This window comes from Podarcis erhardii, assembly GCF_964252035.2.
Source record: "Podarcis erhardii genome assembly, chromosome: 2".
NCBI classification, from domain to species: Eukaryota; Metazoa; Chordata; class Lepidosauria; order Squamata; family Lacertidae; genus Podarcis; species Podarcis erhardii.
The window spans coordinates 33,243,247-33,269,731 of record NC_138498.1 but is presented as its reverse complement, the minus strand read 5'-3'; the positions used below and the strand labels follow the sequence as shown (position 1 = coordinate 33,269,731).

The window sequence follows — 26,485 nt, the reverse complement described above, 5'->3', positions numbered from 1 at the left end:
TCATTAACTGATGAGTTGCAGTAACTTTATAAAATCAGCTTAACAAAGCAGAGTGATAAAATGTATTGAGATAACCAGATCAAATACATGTAAAGAACTACTTTTAAGTGTCTCCATTATGAAATAATATTCCTTGTGCCAGGTTGTTGAGTAGGAAGTCATTCCAACAAATCTACATTTATAATGCTAACTCACTTCATTCACAGAACTGCATTAGTTTGGTGGGTTGCTAGAGTAATAGCCACAGCATGACCACTTAGTCATTACCATATGTGGGAAGATATACCAGTTTTTATCTGATATAAACATCTTTGCTTGGATCTAACATTTTTCTGAATGTGCTTGAGGAAGGTGGAGGGAGCCAAATCTTGCTGGTTCCTCTACAGCCCACTGTAAAGTGTCTTATCACTCTGTGTAGCTCAGTTGGTTAGAGCATGGTGCTGATAACACCCTATGGGACAGCTGTGTATTCCTGCATTGCAGGAGGTTGGACTAGATGATCCTTGGGGTACCTTCCAACTATGATTCTATGGAAAGTTGGAAACTCCAACAAGCAGTGTAAAGGGCAAAGCAGGATAGGGATCAGAAACTGGAAACCAGCAAACAGCACTACTTCAGCAGGAGTAGTGTAACATAAAAGAGACATTCTGGATACAACCCCTTGTAAATCTAAAAATGTTTGGCTGTATCCAACAAAGTTGTCCCATTGGCACAGGGATTCTACTTGCACAATGAAACTACCCCTCTCTTCCCCCATGCGCCCCAAAATCTGCTCTGCGGGTTCCCCTAACCCTCCAGAGCAGATTTTCAGGAGCATGGTGAGAAAAGAGGAAGTTCTGTTGCACAAAAGGCGGAGTAAAAGCCTCTGCAGGGTCAACTACACCAGCACTGAGAATGTGCTGGCAAAGCAGCACCCAGCAGGACTGAAGACAGCATCTTCTTAGAACCCTAATTAAACATTGGGGCTGGCTCCATAATCTAGGGCCTGGTTCTGGATCAGGCCAGCCCCAGAACAACCTGTGGCTGATCTAGCGCCAGATCAGATGAGGGGGAGGTGTGCACAGCCCTAATTAAAAAGAAGCACCCATTATTCTTCAAGTAGTCCCCTAAAACTCCATATCGGGGTACTCAGCCACTGGATAAATGACTGAATATGCTAAGTGCTTTGACCATTTAAAAGACATGCTGCAAGTATTATACTTTATCTTGTTTATGCTAGATTTTATGTGCAACACATTATCTGTACAACCAAGAAACAAAGATTCTCCCACCTCCTCTTTTAAGTGGTACATACAGTCCAGCAAGAAACTGCATTAAGGTTCTGTAAATTGCATATGTTATTAGAGCCAAACTCTGCATTCTGTTCACTGCTTGAGAGCAGGCTGGCTCTGCATGTTAAAAAGGCAGAGTGACTTGGAGAGAGGTTCAGCTACACCCACAGGATTGCAGGAGCCACCAGCTGCCTATCTCTGCTTAGCAGCTACTTTGCCCTAAGGCCGAAGAACTGGGAAGGAGAAGAGGCAAATTTAGTCACTAAGGGTCAAAGAACACCTATGCTAGAGACTGCCTGCTGCCTAAAATTACCGGAAGAAACTAGCAGATAGTTGCCTGTACAAAGCATTATCTCAGGCTACTTTTAAAATTGACCATGTTTGTTTTGGACACAGATTTATTTCTAACATCACTGGTAAGAGTGTCAACATAGGAATACTTGAAGGAAAATGATGGTCCTTACCTTTCTTATCAGTGTATTCGGTAGCTTTCTAACCTTTTCCACTTCTTCAGGATTAATGCCCAATTCATGGCAACTCACTCTGAGCAAATCTTGGTAAGTCAGTTCTTGTCTGTCCAGTTCAATTTCAATGAAGTCATTCTCTTTAGGGTTCTGAACTCTTACTTTAAGTACCAGTTCTATATGTGGAGAGGAAAGAGTATTTTGAAGTTAAATCATCGCCAAAATGCAGAGAAACGGAAATGACAGCCACAAACCCAAATATATATCCTTGGAAATATACCCTACAAATGTTAACAGATGTTTTACTAGACCACAGCCTTTATCATTTGTATTTGCTCTTTGTTTGCACAGACTCAAGAGAATCCAGTGTAAGTCAGTAGCAGCAAACTCCCAGTGTAAAGCAGTGGGGCTCTGTCATGAACTCTGCTGTGTTGGGTGGCCACAGATTCTCAGATACATGCATAAGTAATGACTGAATAATAAAGTTGAGAAGTTTAAGGTTGAGAAGAGAACAAACACGAAGAACAACAAGCTATGGCAATGTTGCTACAGGCAACTAGCAAAAAAGTTACCAGTATGCACACACATGCACTGCAGACAAACAGCCCCGGTCCAATAAAATTACTCAAGGAGATCAGTAAGTGTAGAGTACAATGAAGAAGCAAGTGGAGTGGAGGGCTGTGACAGCTGTATAAAGCTATTAAGGGACTAAAGATGGAAAAGTGATTCACAGGCTACTGCCACAAAGAGATGAGCTCTTCAGCTGACCACCTTGTCTTCTTACCCATCTCATTCTCTTGCTTAGTAGTGGCTGCTGGGTCTTCACACTGATATTTCCAGCATCTGATTAGTGCCAAGTGTACTTTAAACAAAATATCTGCATCTGCAGATTTAATGAAACCCTAAAGTTAATGATTCTCTACACTTAAGCAATTAAATGTGAAAGCTGATCAGCTTTTTCATGCATAGAGGATAGGCGTGATTTAGTTTTATGGTTGAAGTTAAGTAGGTGGAAGACGGCCTAGGCTCCACGTATAAGTTGCTCTGGGCTCAGAAGAAGAGCAGGGCACAAATGAAACATCATAAATAATGCCTCAATCCTAATTTTATATGTGCTAGAGTTAACCATCAAAAGCAGATTAACGTACTGCTTTGAAATGTTACATTCCAACAATTAAGCCAGTGCAAGTCTCATTCTTGACACCTGCACACCAATCTGAAGTCTGGGCACATGTTTTTCAGTAGCAGTTGTGTAGTTTGGAAGAGCTGCCCATTTCCTTCATTGCAATGTCACCGTTTCCTTCAACCCATTGCACTCCAACCAACAATTCTGCTATTATTCCAGGAAGATTTCAAAATAACTGAGATACAACAACTACTTCCTCAAAAGTTCATTTCCCTCGTGAACACTGATCTGTGACAACCTATGATCATATTACACAGAAGCATGACGACACAAAACTGATCCCGGTCATGTGGCAATTAAGAGAAAATGCCCTATCTTGACAAAGCTCTACCAACTCTCTTTAAGGAAAGAAAAAGAAGAAAAGGTTCTTAAAGCAGATATGAAGCACTAAAGGTAGTTACTGTCTACTGGAGACACATGCACTGTCTCCAGCTATGCAGTAAAAGCATTACAATGGAAAAATACTCTTCAGTACCTTGCATATTATATGAAAAAGTTCCTGTGAGAAGCAGCGGCTGTAAGGGTGGTGCAGTGCCCATACAGCAGCCATTTGCTTGCTGAGGTACATGTTGTCTAGGTACAGTTGAGGTCAAGAGAGCTCTGTTGTGAGATGTAGATGAGGGATAAACAGGGCAGCTCTGGACTCGAGGCATTGTGCATTCTGATACTCCTGAGCTGATGGGAGAAGGAAGCTCCCCTTCGTGCAGGTCTTCAGAAAGTTCAGTTTCAGCGTGCAAGGAAATGGGTGTGCAAGTATTTTCAAGCTGAGTGGCTGATAAACAAGGGCTAGGTTCACTCTCAGATAAATAAGAGACGGCAGTGCTGTTGTCCTCAGGTGGTGCTAAGAGATGAGGGGCATTGTCCTTTTCTTGATAGTCAACACAAGGGAATGACGGGTTTGTCGGAGAGTCTCCAGCATTTGACAGCTTTAAGTTATTCACTTCTTGATTGTCACATTCTTCCACTTCAACGGGGGCGGGGTGGGAAGGAAAAATAGAATCTTTTAATAATTTAATCCATTTTAAATAATGGCAAGCAGAATTATAATGCCACCCAGAACATCTGCCAAATACATATATTTAAAATCATAAACTGCTAGTTTTTAGCTAAAAGAAAGCAAATTTATTTCAGAGTAGAATTAAGTATGGCAAAAAAAATATAGAATCAATCCAGAGAGTTGGATTAGCAAATCTTTGGTTCATGGAAGAAACATTCTGCAGAAATTTTATTTACTTATTGGAATTGGTAAGTGAAAAGATGTGTGCACACACATACAGGCCAAAGCTGCATTGCTGAAGAAACACTCTTTAATCTGTAACCCAGCTTTAATTTGATGTTCTGGGAGGCTATACTTTTCTGGAGTGTATTGGAGAAGGAACATTTTTAGGTTCCCAGTGTACTCTGCTTGACCATCTGTCCAAATTCCTAGAAGCCACCATGACCAAAGGAATGGAATCTAAGTATTACAGAATCTGACTGGCACAACAGCTCTCTCATTTAATTGAACAGCTTGTGCAAAACAATTTATTTTAAAATTATTCTGATCCTATGTACAGTTACTCAGAAAGAAGTCCAAAAAAGGACAAGGGGATTACTCCAAACTCCTATATCAGCCAGCTCCCCAATTACAGTCAGGTCAGTAAACTCTGGTCATAACTCTACCTTTGTTTTAGATGAGGCAAGCAGTAAGGAGCAGAGCTTTCACTGCCATAGCTCTCAGGCTTTGGGATGCCCTGCCTAAGGTACAGAGCAAGTCTTTGTTGTTGCTGGGATTTCCCAGAGGATAAAAAACTTGTTTTGTTCCCTGACTTTTAGCTGATGTGACTAGTTCTGTTTTACATTTAAAGCTGTTTTAATTTCTGTGACATTAAAATTGTTGTTAACATCTTTAAGCCTCATAGGAAAACGGCCTATAAAAGCTTAAAACAAATAAAATTAAAACTGCAGCCTCAGTTTCTCTAGCCCACAAACAGCCTCACACAATATTCTGCCTGTAACTATAGCAGCGGTTCTCACACTGTGTTCCTAGGAAGTCTTGTCTTCCTTGGGAGCTTATCAGGGACTGATGAAAAGATCAGAGATGGCAGATAACTTGTCTGAAAAATGCAGTGCATCTAATACATTACATTAGTTCATAGTATATTTTTGCAAAGACAAATTCAGTATGTCGAGTATACCTCCCAGAAGCTTTCTGATTTCTTTCTTTGAAGTCAAATGTGCTGCCAGCTCTCCATTAACTGTGAAAATCTCCTTATTTGCTTGAGAATCCAGCAGGTAAGAAACCACTTGGGTGTGATTCCTCTTGCAAGCCCAGTGCAAACATGTCCTGTAAAAGTTAAACATATTTGTTAGCAAGCATTTGTAAAGTTATTATTCTGAAAGTCACTGTTTTGTGTCATTAAATGTCTGCATGATGTGTACCATCAGAGCTGTTAAAAAAAATGCTCAAATTTGTCAGAGATGAAACCTTGTCTATTGATCCAGACAAAGTTAGTTGTACTTATTTTCCACATACCTCATTATAATTCAAGTCATGACCAATTTCTTCCATTGATTACAATGGGACCTAAGTTCAACTAAAACCTAGTCTGAATCCAATCTAATATGTTACTACTATGCAAGAATGAAAGCTTTGTGACCAGGCTGAGGTTTATTATCTGTTGTAAATCAACAGGCCCAGTTTAACTGTGCAGTCAAAGCTTGCTTATTGAGCTAGCATTCAACACTATAAGCTGGAGAGGGAAAGAATAATGTTTAAGCTAAATGACAGTCAATGTTTAAGCTAACTGATGCTCATAAAGGTACAGTTGTCCTTGATGCACATACATGGTTCTTTTGTTTCACTGGTTTCATTTGCACATCACAGGAAAAGCAACCAGAAGGGTTTGCACCCATGGCACTCGCTCAAAATCCCAAGGCCCAGAAGTATTGTCTGTTTTCAGTATCAAATTCAACCCCAATATCTCTCAAACTGGGTCAATTTTGCATGACCCTTTGCAAACAATAAAGCAGGCACAAGAGTATTGCAGCCAAGAAGATGGCTACATGCCTAAAGGCAGCAGCAGCCAGTGGAGTGGATGGCATTGTGCAGGCACAGCAGTGGAGCAAATGCAACCCTCCAAACACTTTGCCCCTTCATTCTCGGTTACTGGTAGTGATCACCATGTTGGGAAGCCAGGAGAGGAACACACCCCGCACTCTGCCCCTATCGGGCTCTGCTAAATATCACACACACGTTCTCTCCCTTTGTAGTGGAACAAATATTAGCCATATGTACTATATGCTACCATCTCATGCCTGGGTGTTACTGCAGCAGTACAATCTCCAGTCCTGAGCTGAACATTGGGAGGGAGGGGGCAGGAAGACTGCTGCCTGCCAACTTGACAATGATCTTACTAAACTTATGAAGCAAATGAATTATACAGCACCAATAAACTGCATCGGAAGGGCATTTTCTAAGCCATATTCACAATTCTAATATTGCAGTGATGGTAATAATAATAATAATAATAATTTATTATTATTTGCACCCCGCCCATCTGGCTGGGTTTCCCCAGCCACTCTGGGCGGCTTCCAACAAAGATGAAAAATACACTAAAATGTCACATATTAAAAACTTCCCTGAACCGGGCTGCCTTCAGATGTCTTCTGAATGTCAGGTAGTTGTTTATCGCTTTGACATCCGATGGGAGGGCGTTCCACAGGGCAGGCGCCACTACCGAGAAGGCTCTCTGCCTGGTTCCCTGTAACTTGGCCTCTCGCAGTGAGGGAACCGCCAGAAGGCCCTCGGAGCTGGACCTCAGTGTCCGGGCAGAATGATGGGGGAGGAGACGCTCCTTCAGATATACTGGACCGAGGCCGTTTAGGGCTTTAAAGGTCAGCACCAACACTTTGAATTGTGCTCGGAAACTGGGAGCCAATGTAGGTCTTTCAAGACCGGTGTTATATGGTCTCGGTGGCCGCTCCCAGTCACCAGTCTAGCTACCGCATTCTGGATTAGTTGTAGTTTCCGGGTCACCTTCAAAGGTAGCCCCATGTAGAGCGCATTGCAGTAGTCCAAGCGGGAGATAAAAAGAGCATGCACCACTCTGGCGAGACAGCCCGCAGGCAGATAGGGTCTCAGCCTACGTACCAGATGGAGCTGGTAAACAGCTGCCTGGACACAGATTTGACCTGTGCCTCCATGGACAGCTGTGAGTCCAAAATGACTCCCAGGCTGCGCACCTGGTCCTTCAGGGGCACAGTTACCCCATTCAGGACCAGGGAGTCCTCCACACCTGCCCGCCTCCTGTCCCCCCAAAACAGTACTTCTGTCTTGTCAGGATTCAACCTGTTTATAAGACTATTATTATGACTATTTATAAGACTATTATAATGATAAGACTAATATGTTGCCAGACCACAAGCCCTGAATATGAGTGCACTGAAGGACCCAAGTTGCAATTTTAATGAAAGACCCACTCATGGCAACAGTATAGGATTCAGAGAGCAAAACAAAGGCATGCAAACTACTTCAATGACCAAATTACTGTAAAAAGCTACTGCCTTCAATCACATAGTCTGAAAAATCTGAAACCCCACACTTTTGAGCCTACTCTGCTTGCACTCACACAATCATATAGAGGTAATCATGAAGACACACGTCACATAAATCCTGGTGCTCACTGGGTGTGATTTAATAGGAGAGGAACTGTAGCTCAGGGGTAAATGGTATACTTTGCATGCAGAAAGTCTCAAATTCATAGGAACAGAAGAGCCCTGTTGAATCAGACCAAAAGCCCACCTAGTCCGAGATCCTGTTCCCAGACTGCCCAGACAGAAACCTATGAGAAGCCCACAAGCAGCACATGAGCATAACAGCACTTTGCCCATTTCTGTTCCCCAGCAATGGTGTTCATACTGCCTTCAGTACTGGAGACAGTACAGAGCCATCATGACTAGTATCTGATAGCTTTATCCTCCATGAATTTGTCTCACCCCCTTTTGAAGTCATCCAAGTTGGCAATCATCACTACATCCTGCGGCAGCAAATTCTTCTATGTTTAACTATGTACTGTGTCTGTTCTGTTCAATTCTTTGCTTAGGCAGAGGTGTCTAAGACTCTATTCCAACTGGCAGTGGCTCTCTCGACAATATTGGACTAGATCCAACGGTAGCTCTTTGTATATTGTTGGACTGTAACTCTCATCAATCCCAGCCACCAGGGCCAAAAGGCAGGGACAGCAGGAGCTGTAGTACAACAACATCTGGAGAACCACAGATTAGACATACTGGGGCTGTATAGCTCAGTGCTCTGCCTCTTGCGTAAAGCTGCTTCATGTGCAAGGTTTCCAAGAACATCTGTCATATGTTCAGATTTGGGGAGTTTTCATGGGAACAGTACAGGCACTCTCCCTACAAGGGCGTCCACAGACTCATTCCTATACCACAGGGGTTCCCATTTGCTCAAAGCCTGTAAGAATTCTCCCATACAATAATTTTGCATTAGAAAATAATAGAAGCTGTGCTTGATCCTTTGGGGAGAACATGGGATTTTGTCATCTGCTTTCTGTTCTTTGTGACCTGAATAACACAATGGCTAAGAGCCAAACTGCACAACTACATGTTATGCAGGGGATTTTCGACTAATAATTCAAGTGTGTGTGTGTGTCTGGATCAGAACAGTGGCACTGGGCAAGAGTTTTACTTGAACCTCTCCCCTCACACCAATTCCCCAAGCTAATAAACCCATTGTCCTTCAGGGGACTAGCACTGCTGCTCTGATCAAATTAACTCCTCCCTCCCAATCACAATGGCTCATCCTAGAAGTGAAAATCAACGTGCTGGAAGATTCATCACAGTTCTCCTGAGTAAATTGAAGGCTGGCTCTCAGAGTGAGAGCTTGGGAGTCTCCAAATATCAGCCCCAACAACGTTTATCTCATTTTGAGTAGCACTTAGTCATAGGTTCCCTATAAACAATAAATATTATTAAATGTCTGCAATTATGGGAAAATAGTGATCCTGACCTGCCTTGTAGGGCTAAAGCTGCTTGAACAGACAGACACACACACACACACACACACACACACACCTGGATGTTATTAGGAAAGGTTTGTGACTGATGGCTGGCAAATGTGTGGTTTGTTCATATTGGCTCTATTTTTCCAGGAGTCTCTAGAACCAAAGCCTGAAAGGAATTTCTGCTTAGAATTTCATAACCAGGCAGCCCACTAATCAGGATGAAGCATTGACATCTGACCCATCTATTCTTGTCAGATGCTGGTGAGATTTTGTCCCCACCCCCGTGGGGAGCGTTTCTGTAACTTGCCTTTAAGATGAACTCCCAGTAAACACGCATTTCAGGGAGAGGGAGCCAAGGGGAACACACAGGGAGGGAAAGATGCTCTTGGACACGGGCACAGAGGGTACACATTCGCTGAAGTTGCGTGTAACGTGTTGCTGGCGGTTGCCTCGAAAAGGGTGGAAGGAAGTGTATTAGCGACGCTGACTGCTGCCCTACTGCTAACCACGGGAATGAGGAGCACAGCGCGGAGGGGCTGGGGGAGGAGAGAAAAGGAGAGGCGTCTTACCAGCCATTGATCTCATTCTGGGCATTCACCTCCACCCCCTTGTCGAGCAGCGTCTGCAGCTCCTCTAGGTCGCCTAGGGCAGCAGCTTCCCTGAGCCTCTCCTCCAGCTCCAGGTGGCTGCTCATCCTGTCTCTGCCCCCCCCTCACTTCCCCACCGCTCTCCTGGGGGGCTGACCCAGAAGTGCTCCTTGCACCCCCTTGCAGGGATCTCTCGCTCCGGGAGCGGGGATTCCTGCTGCTGCCGCCGCCGCCGCTGCTAGAGCAGCTCCTCCTTGCCCAGCTCCCTCTCCTCTGCGGGACTCTATTCTCAGTGACACAACAGGCAGAAGCCTCTGGTTCCTACGTGCCCAGGCAGAGCTGGGCCGGTCGAAAGGTGGGCTGGGGAAAGAGCGGGGAGAAATCCCTCCGAAGGTGTCAGGGGGCCTGTCCGCATCGCATCCGCAGGCGAGGGATTCAGGAGCGAGCAGGGAGGGCGGCCGCCTCCTAGAACGCGCTCGGATTAGTGATGCTGAGCCCCGTTCCCCTGGCAACGAAGGAATTCTGAGAGATGATGTGTACCAGGAGGAACCTCAGCCGCGGCCAGAGCCCAAATGCTTCTAACAGCAGCAACAAATTACAACACAGGGGGTTTGAACAATGTGCAGGAGCTCCTCTTGAAGTGGCTTTTCTAAGGTTGTTTCTGAAGGCTTGTGCAGAACCTTGCCATAGCCAACTGATTTTAATTATCCTCGTTTTTGTTGTTGTTATAATAATAATATAATATAATTTTATTTATATCCCGCCCTCCCCAGACAAAGCTGGGCTCAGAGCGGCTAACAACAATAAAAGTAACACAATTTACATAAAATTGTTTTTTAAAGGGCAATGAGTGGGTAAAAAAGCATTTCTAAGGAAAACAATTCCTCACAAACCACTTGCTGAAAGCAGGAGATGAACGTGTCACATGCCAGTAACCTGCCTCCTTATTTACACACTTGGAAGAGAAACCTGGGGCCACGATTTGGACCACGATTCAGTGAGCCTTGCCACACTTAAGAATCGTGTAATTGTGGAGTTGGAAGGGACACCCCCCACAAGGGTTATCTAGTCCAACCCCCTGCAATGCAGGAATCTTAAACAGACCACTGATTTAAATCTGATTTATATCCAACTGTATATGCTTAAGACTGCATCCCTAAGGAACCTAATTATACAAAGGACTGTAGCTGTGCATTTCATGTTTACATGGAAGCAAGTCTCATTGTCTTATGGGAGTACGTTTGCATAGGGATTGCAGGTTTGGACAATAATATGAAGACCGTCAGTGAATCTCTGGATAAAAGGACACCCATTAACTTCAGTTGAGTCTGAAAACATTCCATAATATACAACAATATAAAATAACAGACACATAAAATTCCAGCGACCAAACAAACACACACGAGGGTGTAGAAGACAATTGTGAAGGTTTTTCCACTTCAAACGACGAAACAAAAATGGTTGAATGTTTTGGAAAATGTGAGCAGCAAAAAATAAAATAAAACCAAAAGCGGTCAAAAACTGCATTATTGAATTGTTTTTAGTTAATTTGCCATTGGCAGGAAGTGGGATGGAAGGGGATGAGATGGATGTTGTTGCTAAATTATGGCAATGTTAAATCTTGGATTTCTCCACTGTTTTCTATGGCCAGTTCTCCAACCTGGGGTCAAACAAAAAGTTCTAAAGGAATCAGAAGTTTGTCAAATTGTGTGAGCCTATCAATTTAGGCTATAGGCAGGGTGCCCAATTTCCCCACTGTTGTTTATTTCGGTCCTGGAGGTTTTGCTGAATATGATAAGAAAAGACCAGCTGGTTAAAGGGGTTCAGGTCGGAGCGAGACAATATAAATTGAGAGCTTTTGCAGATGATTTGGTACTTACATTGCAAGAGCCGGAATCTAGTATGAAAAGGGTTCTAGAATTAATTCAAGAGTTTGGTCAAGTGGCAGGATTTAAATTAAATAAATTAAAAACTAAGGTATTAGAGAAAAATCTAACAGTAAGAGAGAAGGAAAAGTTTCAGGATGAAACAGGTCTAACTGTGGTTAAGAGCGTAAAGTATCTGGGGATTAATATGACAGCTAAAAATGTGAACTTGTTTAAAGACAACTATGAGAAATGTTGGAACCAAGTGAAAAAAGATTTAGAAATTTGGGCTAACTTGAAACTTTCTTTGTCTGGCCGAATAGCAGCAATTAAGATGAATGTATTGCCTAGAATGTTATTTTTGTTTCAAACATTGCAAATTGTTGACAAGATGGAGTGTTTCAAGGGATGGCAGCGAGACATTTCTAAATTTATCTGGCAGGGCAAAAAGCCCAGAATAAAATTTAAGATTTTAACTGACGCAAAGGAAAGGGGGGGATTTGCCCTGCCAGATTTGAAACTCTGTTATGAATCAGCAGCTTTCTGCTGGTTGAAGGTTTGGCTGCTTCTTAAAAACACAGACATTTTAGATTTGGAAGGTTTTAACAACTCTTTTGGGTGGCATGCATATTTGTGGTATGACAAAGTGAAGATTCATAAAGGCTTTAAAAGTCATATTGTCAGGAAAGCATTGTACAATGTTGTGGATTAGATATAAAGACCTACTGGAGAACAAAACTCCAAGGTGGCTTTCATCAATGGAGGCAAAAGCTGTGAAAAGACTTAATATGGAGTCCACATGGCCGAAATATTGGGAAATTTTAGAACAGGAGGGTAGTAACTTTAAATTGAAGAGTTTTGAGAAACTAAAGGACAAAGTTAGAGATTGGCTTCACTATTATCAAATATTGGAGGTTTACAAGATGGATAAGAAAATTGGTTTCCAGGTGGAGAAATCTAAATTGGAAACAGAATTGTTAGAATCCAATACTAAGAACTTATCAAAAATGTATAACTTGCTGCTGAAATGGAATACGCAGGATGAAACTGTTAAATCATCTATGATCAAGTGGGCACAAGATATTGGTCACAATATTATGTTCGCTGACTGGGAAAGGTTGTGGACCACCGGCATGAAATTCACAGCGTGTAATGCCTTGAGAGAAAATATTATGAAAATGATATATAGGTGGTACATGACCCCAGTCAAGCTTGCAAAAATTAACCACTTGTCAGATAACAAATGTTGGAAATGCAAAGAGAATGAAGGTTCATTCTTTCACCTCTGGTGGACATGCCCAAGAATTAAGGCTTTCTGGGAAATGATATATAACGAAATGAAGAAGATGTTTAAATACACTTTCCTGAAGAAACCAGAGGCCTTCCTCCTGGGCATGGTTAGTCATGTGGTGTTAAAGAAGGATAGAACTTTGTTTTTATATGCTACAACAGCAGCAAGGATTCTCATTGCAAAGTATTGGAAGACATCAGACTTACCAACCCTGGAAGAATGGAAGATGAAGATGACAGATTATATGGGACTTGCAGAGATGACGGGCAGAATCCGAGACCAGGAGAAAGAGACAGTGGAAGAAGATTGGAAGAAATTTAAGGACTATCTTAATAAATACTATAAGATTAAGGAATGTTAGATTGACGTGGATTTAAAAATATGGTGGTTTTCAGAGATATTAGAGTATGAAAAGGAATGGAATTTGTTAAAAAATTTTGGGAAATAAGGGAATGGAGTTGCTGACGGGATAATGAAATTAGAATACAAAACGGTGAGGTATGAGGAAGTCGGGGAAATTAGGTTGAGAAAATAATTTTTGGAATTATACTTGTTTTTTGTTTGTGTTTGTCTTTATTGTAATTGTTTTGTATTGGTATGTTTTACTGGAAAATTCAATAAATATTATTCAAAAAAAACAACAACAAACAATTTAGGCTATAGGCAAAAGCGGTTAAGGCATGGAGGACCAATTGGGGTGGGGTGGGGAACAGAAGTGAGGTTTTTCCTTCTGTTCTCATTTGTGAATAACAGTTGAATCTTTTCTCTGCTCACACACAGAGAACGAGAACAATGCCATATTTATTTCTAGTTTGTGTTATGTATGGCTTGTCTTTAAAACAAATCAACAAAATAAGGAGAGTTTAAAGGGAGGAATGGAAGGCTGGCTGAGAGCAGTTAAGACATGGAATGCTGGGAGTGAAAGGAAAATGAGGGGACAGAGGAAGAGAGAAAAATGGCCTGTCCTGTTCACACCCCAACACCTTCCAGTTAGTTCCTGGAAGTGGGGATTAGGGTTGTGTGAGGATGTGTGACATGGATTTTTCTTTTTTAAAAACCTGCAATTTCTGTTCCAAATGGGAACATTTTACAAGAAAGGAAACTTCTCTTTCCCACACTCCAGAGACAGCCAGTCCCCACCACCACCACGCAACTGCTGTATATAGCAATAACATACTCAGATTTGTGACTGGCCAGCCTCAAAACTGAACCTTCTATCTTTTTGGTAAGGTATTTATGTAACCTAGAACAGCAGGGAAAGGGCAGGGAAGTATCCTTTCTCCCTCCTGACCTTACAACCACCCCAGGCCCAGGACTAAACAAAAACAGTCCCAGGCTAGCTTAGGGGGTGCAGATACCCTGCAACATTTATCTTAGGTAACATAGACTACAGATACATAATGATAATATACTTTCTGGATTAAACAGTGATGAAGTAGCCTTTCCCAGGACTTTGGAAGGAGTAATGAGACTTTTAGAATAAGCCTTCACTGAATAATAATAGCAAGATGTTGTCAATGTGCACGCAATCTCTGTAGGACAAGGTTCTGTTTGTGGTGCTAACATTGCTCTGTAATGTGCTACGAACAGTGGCGGTGCTATAAAAATAACTGAAACTACAACAGAGTAGTGATGCTGTCATCTTGGGTGAGTTATGTGAGAAAAAATGCTTGTTTTCCAAAGCTATATGAAGGGATTGCAATGTGCAAGTCTCCCTTCTCTCTCAGCCACTAGAGGTCACAAGAGAACAATAAAAAAAGATTTCAAACCACCCATCTTGCTATTTCACCAAAAGCTGCTTTTTTACACTTATTTACATAAGTGTTTTGGGTGGGGGTGCACTCCTAAACAATTTATAAATGTATTGTATGACCTGTTATAATATGATGGTACAAACTTATTAGTTCAAATCCTGTTCAATTATTTTAAGATATCAGACTGTTTAATATTTGAGGAGAGCAGTATTTTTAGTGGTTGATGATGAATTACTGAGATTCTTTCTTAAAGCCACATCACCCTTGTTTGTATCTTTCAAGTTTTGAATATAATTTTAAAAATAAATTGCAATGCCATATATTTTAAATTCGCAATTATATCTCGTCAGGAGTCAAAATGTTGGTGTATGAATAGGGTTGCATTAGGCCTCCTCCTGTGACCTTACCTGCAACTTGCCCTGAGACACTAAAAATCAGAAGGTGGAACTTTCCCTGCCACCCATCTCTGTACCAGGAAAACACCTGGTGATAATGAAATGAAAGGCCCGTAAAAATGTGGCCAACTGAATATATCTGATATCGTCCAGCAACAAAATATTGATGAGGATTTCTAATTTTGCTCCCAGATCCATTTTGAAAACCTGAACGTAAAAAGTACTGTATTTTTCGCCCTATAGGACGCACTTTTTCCCCTCCAAAAATGAAGAGGAAATGTGAGTGCGTCCTATGGGGCGAATGCAGGCTTTCGCTGAAGCCTGGAGAGCGAGAGGGGTTGGTGCGCACCGACCCCTCTCGCTCTCCAGGCTTCAGGAAGCTATCCGCAAGCCTCGCGCGCCCGGCGGGAGGTCCCCCCGGGCTTGCGGGCAGCAGCCTGCAGCCCGAAGCATGGGGCGCGCTGCGGAGCATGCCCCGTGCTTTGGGCAGATGTCCGCAAGCCTCATGGCCCGCCGGGAAGTCCCGCCGGGCTCACAAGGCTTGCAGGCAGCAGCCTGTTCTGGGGGCTAGGGTCAGGGGAAGCTTGGGCTTCCCCTGCGCCAGCCCCGTGCCTGGGGGGGGGGATTTTTTTCCTTTATTTCCCCCCCAAAAAATCTAGGTGCGTCCTATGGGACGAAATATACAGTATTCACCATTTTTATTTAAAGGATTTTAAAGTATTTAAGTACTGAAATTGTTGCTGTTGTTTAATCCTAGGGGTGCTAGACTATTGTATTATGAATCTTTATCCATCTCCACCAGCATATTTTGGGCCTTCATCACAGACTTGTGATCATTCCTGTGGTGTTGTTGTTGTTGTTGTTTTCCATTTTAACTCTCATCTGTGTTTATGCTGCCTTTAAATAAAAACAGACAGCAATTACTCCCAGAGTAACTATTTTGATCTGATAATACGTTCCCTTTTTGGCTCCCTCTTGCATCTTGCCTACAATCACAGCTGTCTGAACTCTTTTTGTCGCTGAGCCACACATGCTCTCACATCACTCAAGCCATATCATTTTGACAGGGGGATGGAGGCAGAATTGTCACTTCCCTCGGTATCACCTTGACTATACTTCTCCAGTGTTTTTTTTCCCCTTTGCCCAAATCATTTACTTCTCTTTTTCCTCGGCGGATGACTTTCTTATCGGAGAATGCTATCTATGAAAGCCTACTACATCTAGAGGCAGAATCTCTTCTGTGGTGATGGCTACCTTGAGCCAGACCATTTGGTTCCTCTAGCTCAGTATTGTCTGCACCGACAACTGCAGCGTATCTTCTGGGTGTCGGAGAGGAATCAATTTCCAGCCCTTCCTGGAGAGGATGGAAACTGAACCTTCGACATGCACAGCTAAGGCTCTTCTCGCCCACCTGTCATCAAATGAGTCACTAAAATATACAGGTGTGGACCCCGCCCCCCAGCAATACACATATTCTCTGAAGGAGCACAATACCTTTGAGGTTCACTTTCAGCACTGTTAATTACAGTTTTTTTCTTAGGCAGTACAATTTTCCCGCTCACATATGTCAGTGTGGGAGAAGATTAGTGGAGTGTTTATTTGACTTCAGGCGGCTGGCTGCCACTCCTGTGCTACTCACTCCTGAGCCTTGATCCTCTAAATGACCCAATATTCTTAAAAACCAGAACTCACAGTACATTCCACAAGTAAGCGTGCCGTATCACGAGATGTTTGTTTCTTTTTTTGTGAGCCTCTTCCCTCCCGCCTCCTCCCCCCCCCCCCCCGGTCAGTATTCAGTTAAGCTCTCAGCCTTATTCTCTAAAGTATTTGCTCCTTACACAGCTCTTTCTTCTAAATGCAATTTATCCATGTGTGCGCTAAACAAACATTGCATCTGCCTTGAATGTGGAATTCAATTTGCCAACCTCCGTCAATCTAAGCTAAAGTCATCAACAGTTCAAAATGCTCTTTCCAGGTATTATCGGCTGCTATGTCACACACCAAAATGAAGATTTGCTGGCACGACTATTCCGCTAACAAAAAATTGCTGGACCTCAAACATTTGGGATTGTCATTATTATTATTTAACACCTCAAAAGCTAGGTGGTATAGAAAAGGATTTTTAAAAATAAGTAACAGATTCCCAGTTGTGTAGATGTTTCCTCCACCTGTGTGACATGGGTGACATGGGTGCTTGAGGGTTGTTTGTTGAACAGCCAAGGGAAGCTGCAATGTGACCAGAAGGTTATAAGAAGGGCATTGTAGAACAGTGGTTAGAGTGCTGGACTTGACCAAGGTCGACTGGTTTCAATTTCCCAGTAAGCCATGAAGCTCACTAGCTGTCATCAGGTCAATTTCCTAAACTATCTCACAAGTTGGTTGTGAGAATAAAGAGAGGACTACGTACGTTCATCAGAGCTTCTTGGAGGAAGGACAAAATAAAAATCTCAAAGATTGCACCATAGCAAATAACATCTAACTCCCCCCCTAGAATCTGCTTTCATTTTGTCCTGATGGGGGAAAAATCTGGATATACCCATATTTGAAGTGCAAAGGCAGAGTTTGGAGGGATTTTAACAAGGAAAAAAAGAGACCTCAAGCAAGAGTTAAGCCACACTCTCCTCCCAATGATCTTTTGCTCCTGATTGCAGCTTACTGCAGCTGCTTTGGGTAAAACAACAACAACAACAAAAACCTCAGGGAGAACATTGATGTGACTGAGCATCCAGTTTGACCCCAAGTCTAAAGAAAGTGGAAGACCGGCTGACAATACAGCACACCAAGAAAAGAAAATAACAGCTAAAATGTGATGATGCAAAGCCCTTACTGTTTAAAAAACAAACGAGCTTATTGGAAAGGAAATGTCCCTTGTGTCTGTTGTTATAGCAAATGCACTATCCCAAATCACTGCCCGTTGACATGATTATGTTGGAATTGGAGGCACGAGCATGCAAAATGATCAGGAGGGGCCAGCTCCCAAATCAAGAAAACAGACCTGGATTGCTCCACACTAGAGCCCTTTAGTGCTACCAGGGCATTGCTTTCCCACAATTAGCTGGAAGCAGAAATAAAACGAAGGTCTTACGCAAGCAATATAGGGTTATTATCCCCTCCCTGTAGCCATGATTCTCCTATAACATAAGCTACATGCCTATGTAATTAAAGGGTTTGGCTGGCTAGGTGCTCTTTGGTTCTTCATGCCCCAACCCCCTTCCCCACTCTCCCATTAGTGGGCCCCCTGATATCATTTAAAATAAAATGTGTATCCTGCTTTTCTGTCTGCAAACAAACACCGAAAACAGCTTGCAATACACCATTAAAAACAAATCAACCAAAAACTAGAAGCCTATAAAAGGAGACAGGAACAGCAGCTCAGCCTTCACTATAAATTCCAGGACATAAACCCCCACAGGCCAAATGCCTGTTGAAATAAACTGATCTTCATGGGTTGGGGGTGAAAAACCATCCAGAAGTGGCTAAGAGAGAGCCATAATGTTAGTGTGGTCACAAAGAGGGTACTCTCTCATGTCCCCTCCAGCTACACTTCCAAGGCTCCATACCCATAATGCATGGTGGGAGCTTATGTGGCTTGTGGGCTTTGTGGTCAGCACAGACTACTAGAGGTAAAAACACCACCCACTTCCTCTGTGTGAGAAACACAAGCAGCTGCCACGTGTGGAGGAAAGGAAAGTGGTTAAGGTCTGAGCCATCAGACTTTCCTTCTTATTATACTGTAAGGAAAAGCAGGAGGGAATCACTCTGTGGTTTTGAGTGTTTTGAGTGCACTGACACCTTGGGGGAGCAACAAAAGGTGTTGAGAAGTTCTAGTTTGAACTATGGGCTCCCCTTTTCTGGCGAGGCAACACGGCAAGCATTTCTCCTTCCAGGAGAGGAGCTGAGATTGCTGGTGGGTGTTTGTGTCTAGAGTTCTGCAGAAAAGTGTGTGAAAGGATTTGAGGAGAAGATGTGCTATTCGTCTGCCCTTCTGATTTTGTTTTTGGCCTGACTAAGTGCAAAGTGCTCAATTTCCACAAAGAGTGCCCTTTCGCCAAGCTCCCTCACAATTCTGCAGGCATGTTGGGAATGAGATAGCCCACTGGCATGTGTCTTAATATGAACTGGACTTAGCTACTTCAGGTGCTATACTGTGATTGACTCTGTGGTTCATTGGAACGCATTTGTGGTGGCAGGAGCAGGCAGGAGTGCTTTGATGTACACTATCTCTTTTGCTAGTATAACACTGTGCTATTACTCAGGCCAGAAAACACCTCCATCCTCTTTGCCCCGGTGGTGTGCCACTGGTAGAGGGGTTGCACTTTTGGTACATTTCGTAAATGCTATGCTAGCACAGTTTCATTGCTATACAACGTAAGTTATCCTTCTGCCAGAACAGTTGAATCAAGCAGTAGTTACTCTCATCCAAGCAGGCATAAGGCATGGAAAACCCGATTGCCATTTGTTCCAATTCAGCAGTAAAGAATCATAGAATTGTGGAGTTGGAAGGGATCCCAAAGGTCATTTGGTCCCATCCTGGGCAATGTGGGAATCTCAACTAAAGCATCCAAGACAGATGGCCATCGAACTTCTTAAACACCTCCAAGGAAGGAGAGTCCACAACTTCCAGAGGAAGAGTGGGTTTTCTCTGAGGAAAAGCAGTGGGGCTACTTTTGAAGGTGACCCGGAAACTACAACTAATCCAGAATGCGGCAGCTAGACTGGTGAGTGGGAGCGGCCGCCGAGACCACATAACACCGGTCTTGAAAGACCTACATTGGCTCCCAGTAAGTTTCTGAGCACAATTCAAAGTGTTGGTGCTGACCTTTAAAGCCCTAAACGGCCTCGGTCCAGTATATCTGAAGGAGCATCTCCACCCACATCATTCTATCTGGCCACTGAGGTCCAGCGCCGAGGGCCTTCTGGCGGTTCCCTCACTGCAAGAAGCCAGGTTACAGGGAACCAGGCCAAGGTCCTTCTCGGTAGTGGCACCCGCCCTGTGGAACGCCCTCCCACCAGATGTCAAAGAGAACAACAACTACCAGACTTTTAGAAGACATCTGAAGGCAGCCTTGTTTAGGGAAGCTTTTAATGTTTGATGGATTACTGTATTGTAATGTTTTGTTGGAAGCCACCCAGAGTGGCTGGGGAAGCCCAGCCAGATGGGCGAGGTATAAATAAATCATCATCATCATCATCATCATCATCAATTGGCCTGTGCAAGTCAGTAGTTTTTATCATAATGCATTTGCTGCACGGACCAGGAATTAGGCTGCAACACTGGATACCTGCCAAAATTTGGATTTACCAGCCAGACCAGTGAAATAATATACTTTTGGCAACTTTATGGTCACAGCCTTTGTCATGCTCTGCCCTACTCAAAGTAAGATCAAAAGAGTCATGGGTGGGAGCAAGAAGCCAATGAACGGAGCAAAGAAAAACAAACTGTTTATGAATACATATTACTGTATTGGGAGTTCATAGGATAGGATTAGGAAAAACGGCACCTCTACCTGCCTGTCACTTGCAAATTCTTATAACTGCTTAGAAGCTTACTGGAGGTCAGCACCAAACACCCAAACAGACTAATCTGCATTATAGACACTTAATGAAAGTCACAAGGTTTTACATAATATATGTTGGCGGCACAAGAAATGTTTGTTAGAGTAATTTGTCATCAGGATTAGACTTTTATGAAAGCGCCCATTGTTTGTTAACCTGTTTGGTGATTTTTGTTTTTGTTTTTTGTCCAACCCTTAGTATACCCAAGATTCTCCAAATAAATTACATTGGGGAACATGGAAACCAAGTCTTTGATGACTGGCACCAGCACCACCCAACACTAGCATATGGAGGAAAAAATACTGCCGTGATAATGTCATTGTAATAAATCTACACAGTGCTTTGTGGGGAGGGAGGGGGAAGTATGCACTAGTACAGAGTACTATACTTTTACCTCTTTTTTTTCTGCCCATGGCAGTAATTTTGTGCTTGCAGCCACAGTACTTTCACCAAGACATGAGTATCGGCACCTCATTTCTTACCAAGAAAGAAAGAAATAGCACTTGATGTACATCAGATAATTTAAAGGATTTGAGTTATACAGAACGCACATGCAAGCCTTGAAATGAGATGAAAATTGTTTTTAAAATTGTGGAGCTTCTCATGACAACATGTTCCTTTGTAATAAAATATATCCAAGGATAATGGTAATGGGTGTGATTCACACAGCCTACACAGTACAAATAAAGCGTATTTTGCCACCCCCACCACAATGGCTCTAAGGAGCTGGCAGAGATAGCAAAATCTATAGTCAGGCTTCCACAGGCATAGATGTGCCTGTAATCTGCAGGCACCAAGGTCTAGACGTCTCTAAGGAGAGACCTAGTGAAGTCTGGCTCAATGGGGAACCGTTCTAGATCTAGATGGAAGATGCTATAGAATTCTTATTGAATTCTGCAATGGGTTAAGCCAAACAGATCCCAAAATCCACCACAGAATTCTGGAGACTTCCAGGAATTTGGTGGCCAGCCCAATCTAGTTAGTAGGGTTTCAGTTGTTGTTTTTCTGGTGTTCGTAAAAGTGTTATGGCTGACCCTTGAAAATCTTAATATCGTTCAGGCTTTTTTTTTTTTTTTTTTTACTCTTGTTTGTTCTATCAGCTATCTCAGGCCTTGCAAATTTATTTTTCATACACTGATTTGCTGGAATTTTGTATATCATGTGTATTAACATAGCACGTGCCAAGTTATAGCTGAAGGGGAAATTCACACACTGGTATGAAATCTGAGTAGGTCCCCTTTCAAATAGTTTAAAATAATTAGACTGAAAAATTAAGGATTTGGTTTCTGGTCTTAGAATAAACATTGGTGAGCTTACCTCTGCAACTACAAAAGTAAAGTCAATTAATTAAAGGAACACAGAATATTAGAGAAGTCTAGTTCCTCACAGGAGATCAGGGCCACCACACGTTGTTTTAGGGTTTCCATGCTTTACACAAGTCTGAATGTTTCGCCTGCCCCTTCTCAAGAACCAGACTGTTCCTGGTCTTTGCTATAGGCAACTAAAATTTGATAGCAGTCACATTTTTTTGCTCTTGACTAGGAAGTGAGCCTACCATGGCACTAGCCAATAGCTCCCATGCTGATGCAAGCTGCCTCATTTCTCCCCAGCTAGACAGGATTAGCTTTGACACAAGTAATGAATGGCCTTCTTCCCCTCTCATTCTGTAAATATGTAACAGCATCCATTACACTACTGAAACCAATTATTCACTGCTCAGCAGAAACACACATCCCGTAGTTAGAATTTGTAGTCTACCTGCCTCTTACAGTTCAGAAAGAATGAGCCTAGTATTAATGAACCACCGTCCAGCTGGCAAGGACTTCCTTGCCAGGTTATTTTAGCAGACAATGAGAAAACAAATGGTGATTACTTGTAAGGTCTGTTCTCTAAAGATAAAGCTATGCAAGCAGAGACAATCTGCCGGAGCATAAATTATACTGCTAGGAACCGTCTGGCCCTACTAGAATATTACTGCTTCCCATCAAACAATGTGAGTGTGTTCAGGAAGTTCATAACATTATAATAAGTTCTCTGGCATTATAGATTTCCCCACACCACCACCCCTGCCCTGAAAACAGAAAAAAGTTGACAGAGGACCCTGACTTCTTCTCATAGTATCTACATTTGAGTGAAAATGCTTAGGTAGGTGAGCAATGGCAGATTTATGGTCTGTGGGGCCCTGTGTGCAGCTCTTTTGGGGGGACTTTAGTCATTCACCTAAATAAACAAGACTGTCAAAATTAGTTTCCCACTCCCATCATCCTCCAAAAACCCAAAGGCGTAGCAACTGTCCTATCTCTTCTCTTTCCTCCATCTTTGTCCCGCAATGATCGCCCAAGCAAAACCTTCCCTCTAGAAATGAGGGGAGCAGTTAACATCCTAACCAATTGGAGTTGGAAGCGGGTGGCCCTTTCAAACTCAAGCCAGTTCTCTGTGCTGCAGATCTGGAAGAATCATAGGATCATAGAGTTGGAAGGGACCCTAAGGTTCATCTAGTCCAATCCCCAGAAATGCAGGAATAAGCATTAAACTCAACCCTCTGTTTGTGTTGGGTTGGCAACCAATGGCTTAAAAGTTTGCCTAGATGTTATGCTTCCTAATTACTTTCTAGAAGGACTAGAGACATCCTTTTAAAAAATGGAAGGCTCAAAGTCTGGCACCTCTGTTCAGTCGCACTAATAAAAGTGTTCCTAGATGGTGGGTTGGTGACACTCTCCCTGCATGGTCCAGTACCCACTTCAAATGGGGAGTAGGAGAAATGAAGTGTGGATACTTTTTGATTCAGAAGTTTTGACAGACATCTGTATAATCTGCTTATATACAGACAAGCAAACTTTTGAGTTACACAAAACTATTGTGTATGATATAGTCAATATTATGGCAGAAGAGGCAGCCAAGTGGATGTTTTACCATTCTCTTAAAGGTAAAGGGACCCCGGACCATTAGGTCCAGGCGTGGCCGACTCTGGGGTTGTGGCGCTCATCTCACTTTACTGGCCAAGGGAGCCGGCATACAGTTTCCAGGTCATGTGGCCAGCATGACTAAGCCGCTTCTGGTTTACCTTCCCGCCGGAGCAGTACTTATTTATCTACTTGCACTTTGACATGCTTTCAAACTGCTAGGTTGGCAGGAGCAGGGACTGAGCAACGGGAGCTCACCCTGTCACAGGGATTCGAACCGCCGACCTTCTGACTGGCAAGTCATAGGCTCTGTGGTTTAACCCACAGCGCCACCTGCGTCCTTACCGTTCTCTTGCTAGGCTGCTATTGGTGTGTTTTAATTAAATTATTCAATTAAGTATACTAAGGCTAACACTTATTTTCAATAACATTAAAACAGGGTGTTAATTTGTTTTCCATTAGTATAACAGGATATCAAGGTCATTCATCTGCTGCTAGTTTCTGCTTTGCACTAAAAAAGTAACCAACCAATGCCAGCACGCATCGTTTTCTGATGTGGAGAGCCAAAGAGCTGCTTTCAAAGGCTCCTTGGGAGGACCTTTGTCAATCTTAAATATCTCTTGATATATAACTCTTGATATATTTAACATTAGCAAAACAGTCAACAGCAGCAGTGCAGAGAAGGTAGATCATGTTGTTTTAATAATAATTTTATTGAGAGTTTTCAACAAAAGATACAATAAAAACCAAACTAATCTAAAAGAAAAAAAGAAAAAAATAATAGAAAAGGAAGGAAGGTAGGAATATCTATCATCTATCTATCTATCTATCTATCTATCTATCTATCTATCTATCTAAAATACCAATCCCTCTATCACAATTATACCTTGATCCTTATTCAAACACACAGTAGAGTGAACCCCCCCAGCTCTCATCTGGGAGCTTCCCCCTTTCCCCTCAGCCTCACATCCCCAGGAAACCTCTCTGGCCTGCCTCTCACACAGGTTCCTTTATCCTCTGTCCATCACCCTCCTGTGAACATCTTCATCCATCCCAAACATAAATCTTCAGAGACCAAAACCTACATGCAAATAGAACTAACAGCGAGCTATCATGGAGGTAGACTGTTTTAGACTGCAGCATGTTGCAAATACTATATTGCAGAGATATATGAACTTCATAGAATCATAACTTCCCAACACTCTGTGAAGTTATCATACTGGTATCGTTTGCTAGGAAATAATAGTTCAAGCACAAGTCCCTCAACCTGCTTCCCAGGGGCATGCCCCCCCCCCCCCCGTGATCATTAATAAAGTTATGTCACACAACAAGAGGAAGAGAGGGGCTAGCAAAGTTGAGACAAGGAAAGAAGAGTGACAAATTGTGCCACAAGTATGTACTTGAAAATATGAAGAGCCCTGCTGGATCACACCAAAGGCCCATCAAGTCCCCACAATCTGTCCTCTCAGTGGCCCAAAAGCAGGATATGAGTGCCACAGCAGTGTTCCTGAGCAGCACAACAATTTAATGCAATTTAGATCAATTAGTATAAGTTAGAACAACCTGGGTGCCACCCTAAAATGTGCCTCTCAACTCTACATGGCGCTTCAGCCTCTAAAAATACAGATACCCTGGGGGGCGGGGAACCTGCTTAGGTTGCTTCTATCGTCAAGCCCAGTGGCGTTGCGTGGGTTGTCAGCACCCGGGGCAAGGCAAGTAATTTGCGCCCCCTAACCCGTGGATTTACGCCCCCTAACCCTAACCCCCAGATGTTGCGCCCGGTGCGGCCGGCCCCCCCTGCACCCCCCACGCTACGCCACTGGTCAAGCCGCACCTGAACGCCTGGTTCCATCTCTGTTTGTCATGTAAACAGAGCAAGCAAAGCAAAAGCATTTAGAGGCTGCACTACAAATTGGTTAGTCCCGGAACTGAAACTCAGTTCTTCCATGCACTCAACTATACAGCCTTGGGCAAGTCCCTGTCTCTCAACCTCAGTCCCCTCTCTGTAATATAGGGACAAAATATTGCACTCCCTGGAAGAATTATAACAATACACTACCTATAATGTAATGTATTGTTATAATTCTTCCTATAATGTGGGACACGAGACTTGCCAATCAGAAGGTCGGCGGTTTGAATCCCCGCGACAGGGTGAGCGCCCATTGCTCGGTTCCTGCTCCTGCCAACCTAGCAGTTTGAAAGCATGTCACACTGCAAGGAGATAAATAGGTACCGCTCTGGCGGGAAGGTAAACGCTGCTCTGGTTCGCCAGAAGCGGCTTAGTCATGCTGGCCACATGACCCGGAAGCTGTATGCCAGCTCCCTCAGCCAATAAAGCGAGATGAGCGCCGCAACCCCAGAGTCATTCATGACTGGACCTACGGTAATGGTCAGGGGTCCCTTTACCTTTTACCTATAACATACTCTGAATACTCTGAATTAATATAGGATTGTTATAGCATTTATTTTTAAGGGCTTCATCCCACAGAGTAGCCGGAGCTGCCTAAGCATTGCACAAAGGAAAACCTGTACTAAACTACCAAGCTATTTAAGGAAAACATAACTATTATCCAAGGAGCCAGAGACTTTGCCATTCAACAGCAGCAGCAGCAGCAGCCTGCCTGATATATCATTTGTTTGGGATTCATTCACACATTGCTTTGCACTGAGAGAAGAAGGGGTGGGTGTGACCTTGCCTGCCTCTGTCCTCATGCCAGGGACATCCATGATGTAATGAATATATATCACTCTGGTGCAAAGCAACAGGAACAGGTGCAGATTCCTTTTCCTCCTAAGCTAGGGAACTTTTAGATCAAATTACCTCCAGCAGAAGGACTGGGGGCATTATTAGCAAATGTTTTATCTCTGAACCAATCATATGATAAGATGATGGGCAGAAAAGAAAGCAATTGTGGTTCGCAACTGTATAAGTAAGACAATCCCTCAAAGTCGCCAGTGAAGAGGTTTAGAAGGATGACATATTGTGACGTAAAGGGGCAAATAAAACCAGTTAATATCACATATGGCAATGTGTTAGGTTATACGTGCAATGTAAGCTAAACTATTCTGGCTGCCCAATGACACACATGATAGGCAAACATAGCTATGAGTTCTGTGTTGAGTATAAATTCTGCAAGGTAAGAACATTACAAAAAAATAATAATAACATGTGCAACGCTTTTTTATTACGCTTTCTATTTTGTCGGAATTC

At 43.0% G+C, this 26,485-nt stretch overlaps 1 protein-coding gene across 3 annotated transcripts in view; it reads right to left on the bottom strand.

Moving 5' to 3' along the window:
• LOC309335649 (ankyrin repeat domain-containing protein 40-like) overlaps window positions 1-26,485 on the bottom strand; it is an 84,825-nt gene that overhangs the window by 243 nt on the left and 58,097 nt on the right. For 2 of the 3 annotated variants that reach the window (XM_081850871.1, XM_081850869.1), the window contains 3 exons: window positions 5,099-5,247; window positions 3,397-3,885; window positions 1,736-1,911 (listed from right to left, as the gene is read on the bottom strand). In XM_081850871.1, the coding sequence (XP_081706997.1) occupies window positions 1,736-1,911; window positions 3,397-3,885; window positions 5,099-5,247 (814 nt within the window). Of the gene's footprint in view, window positions 1-1,735; window positions 1,912-3,396; window positions 3,886-5,098; window positions 5,248-9,492; window positions 10,011-26,485 lie in introns of those variants that run through there. The other variant, XM_081850870.1, reaches the window with a different exon arrangement.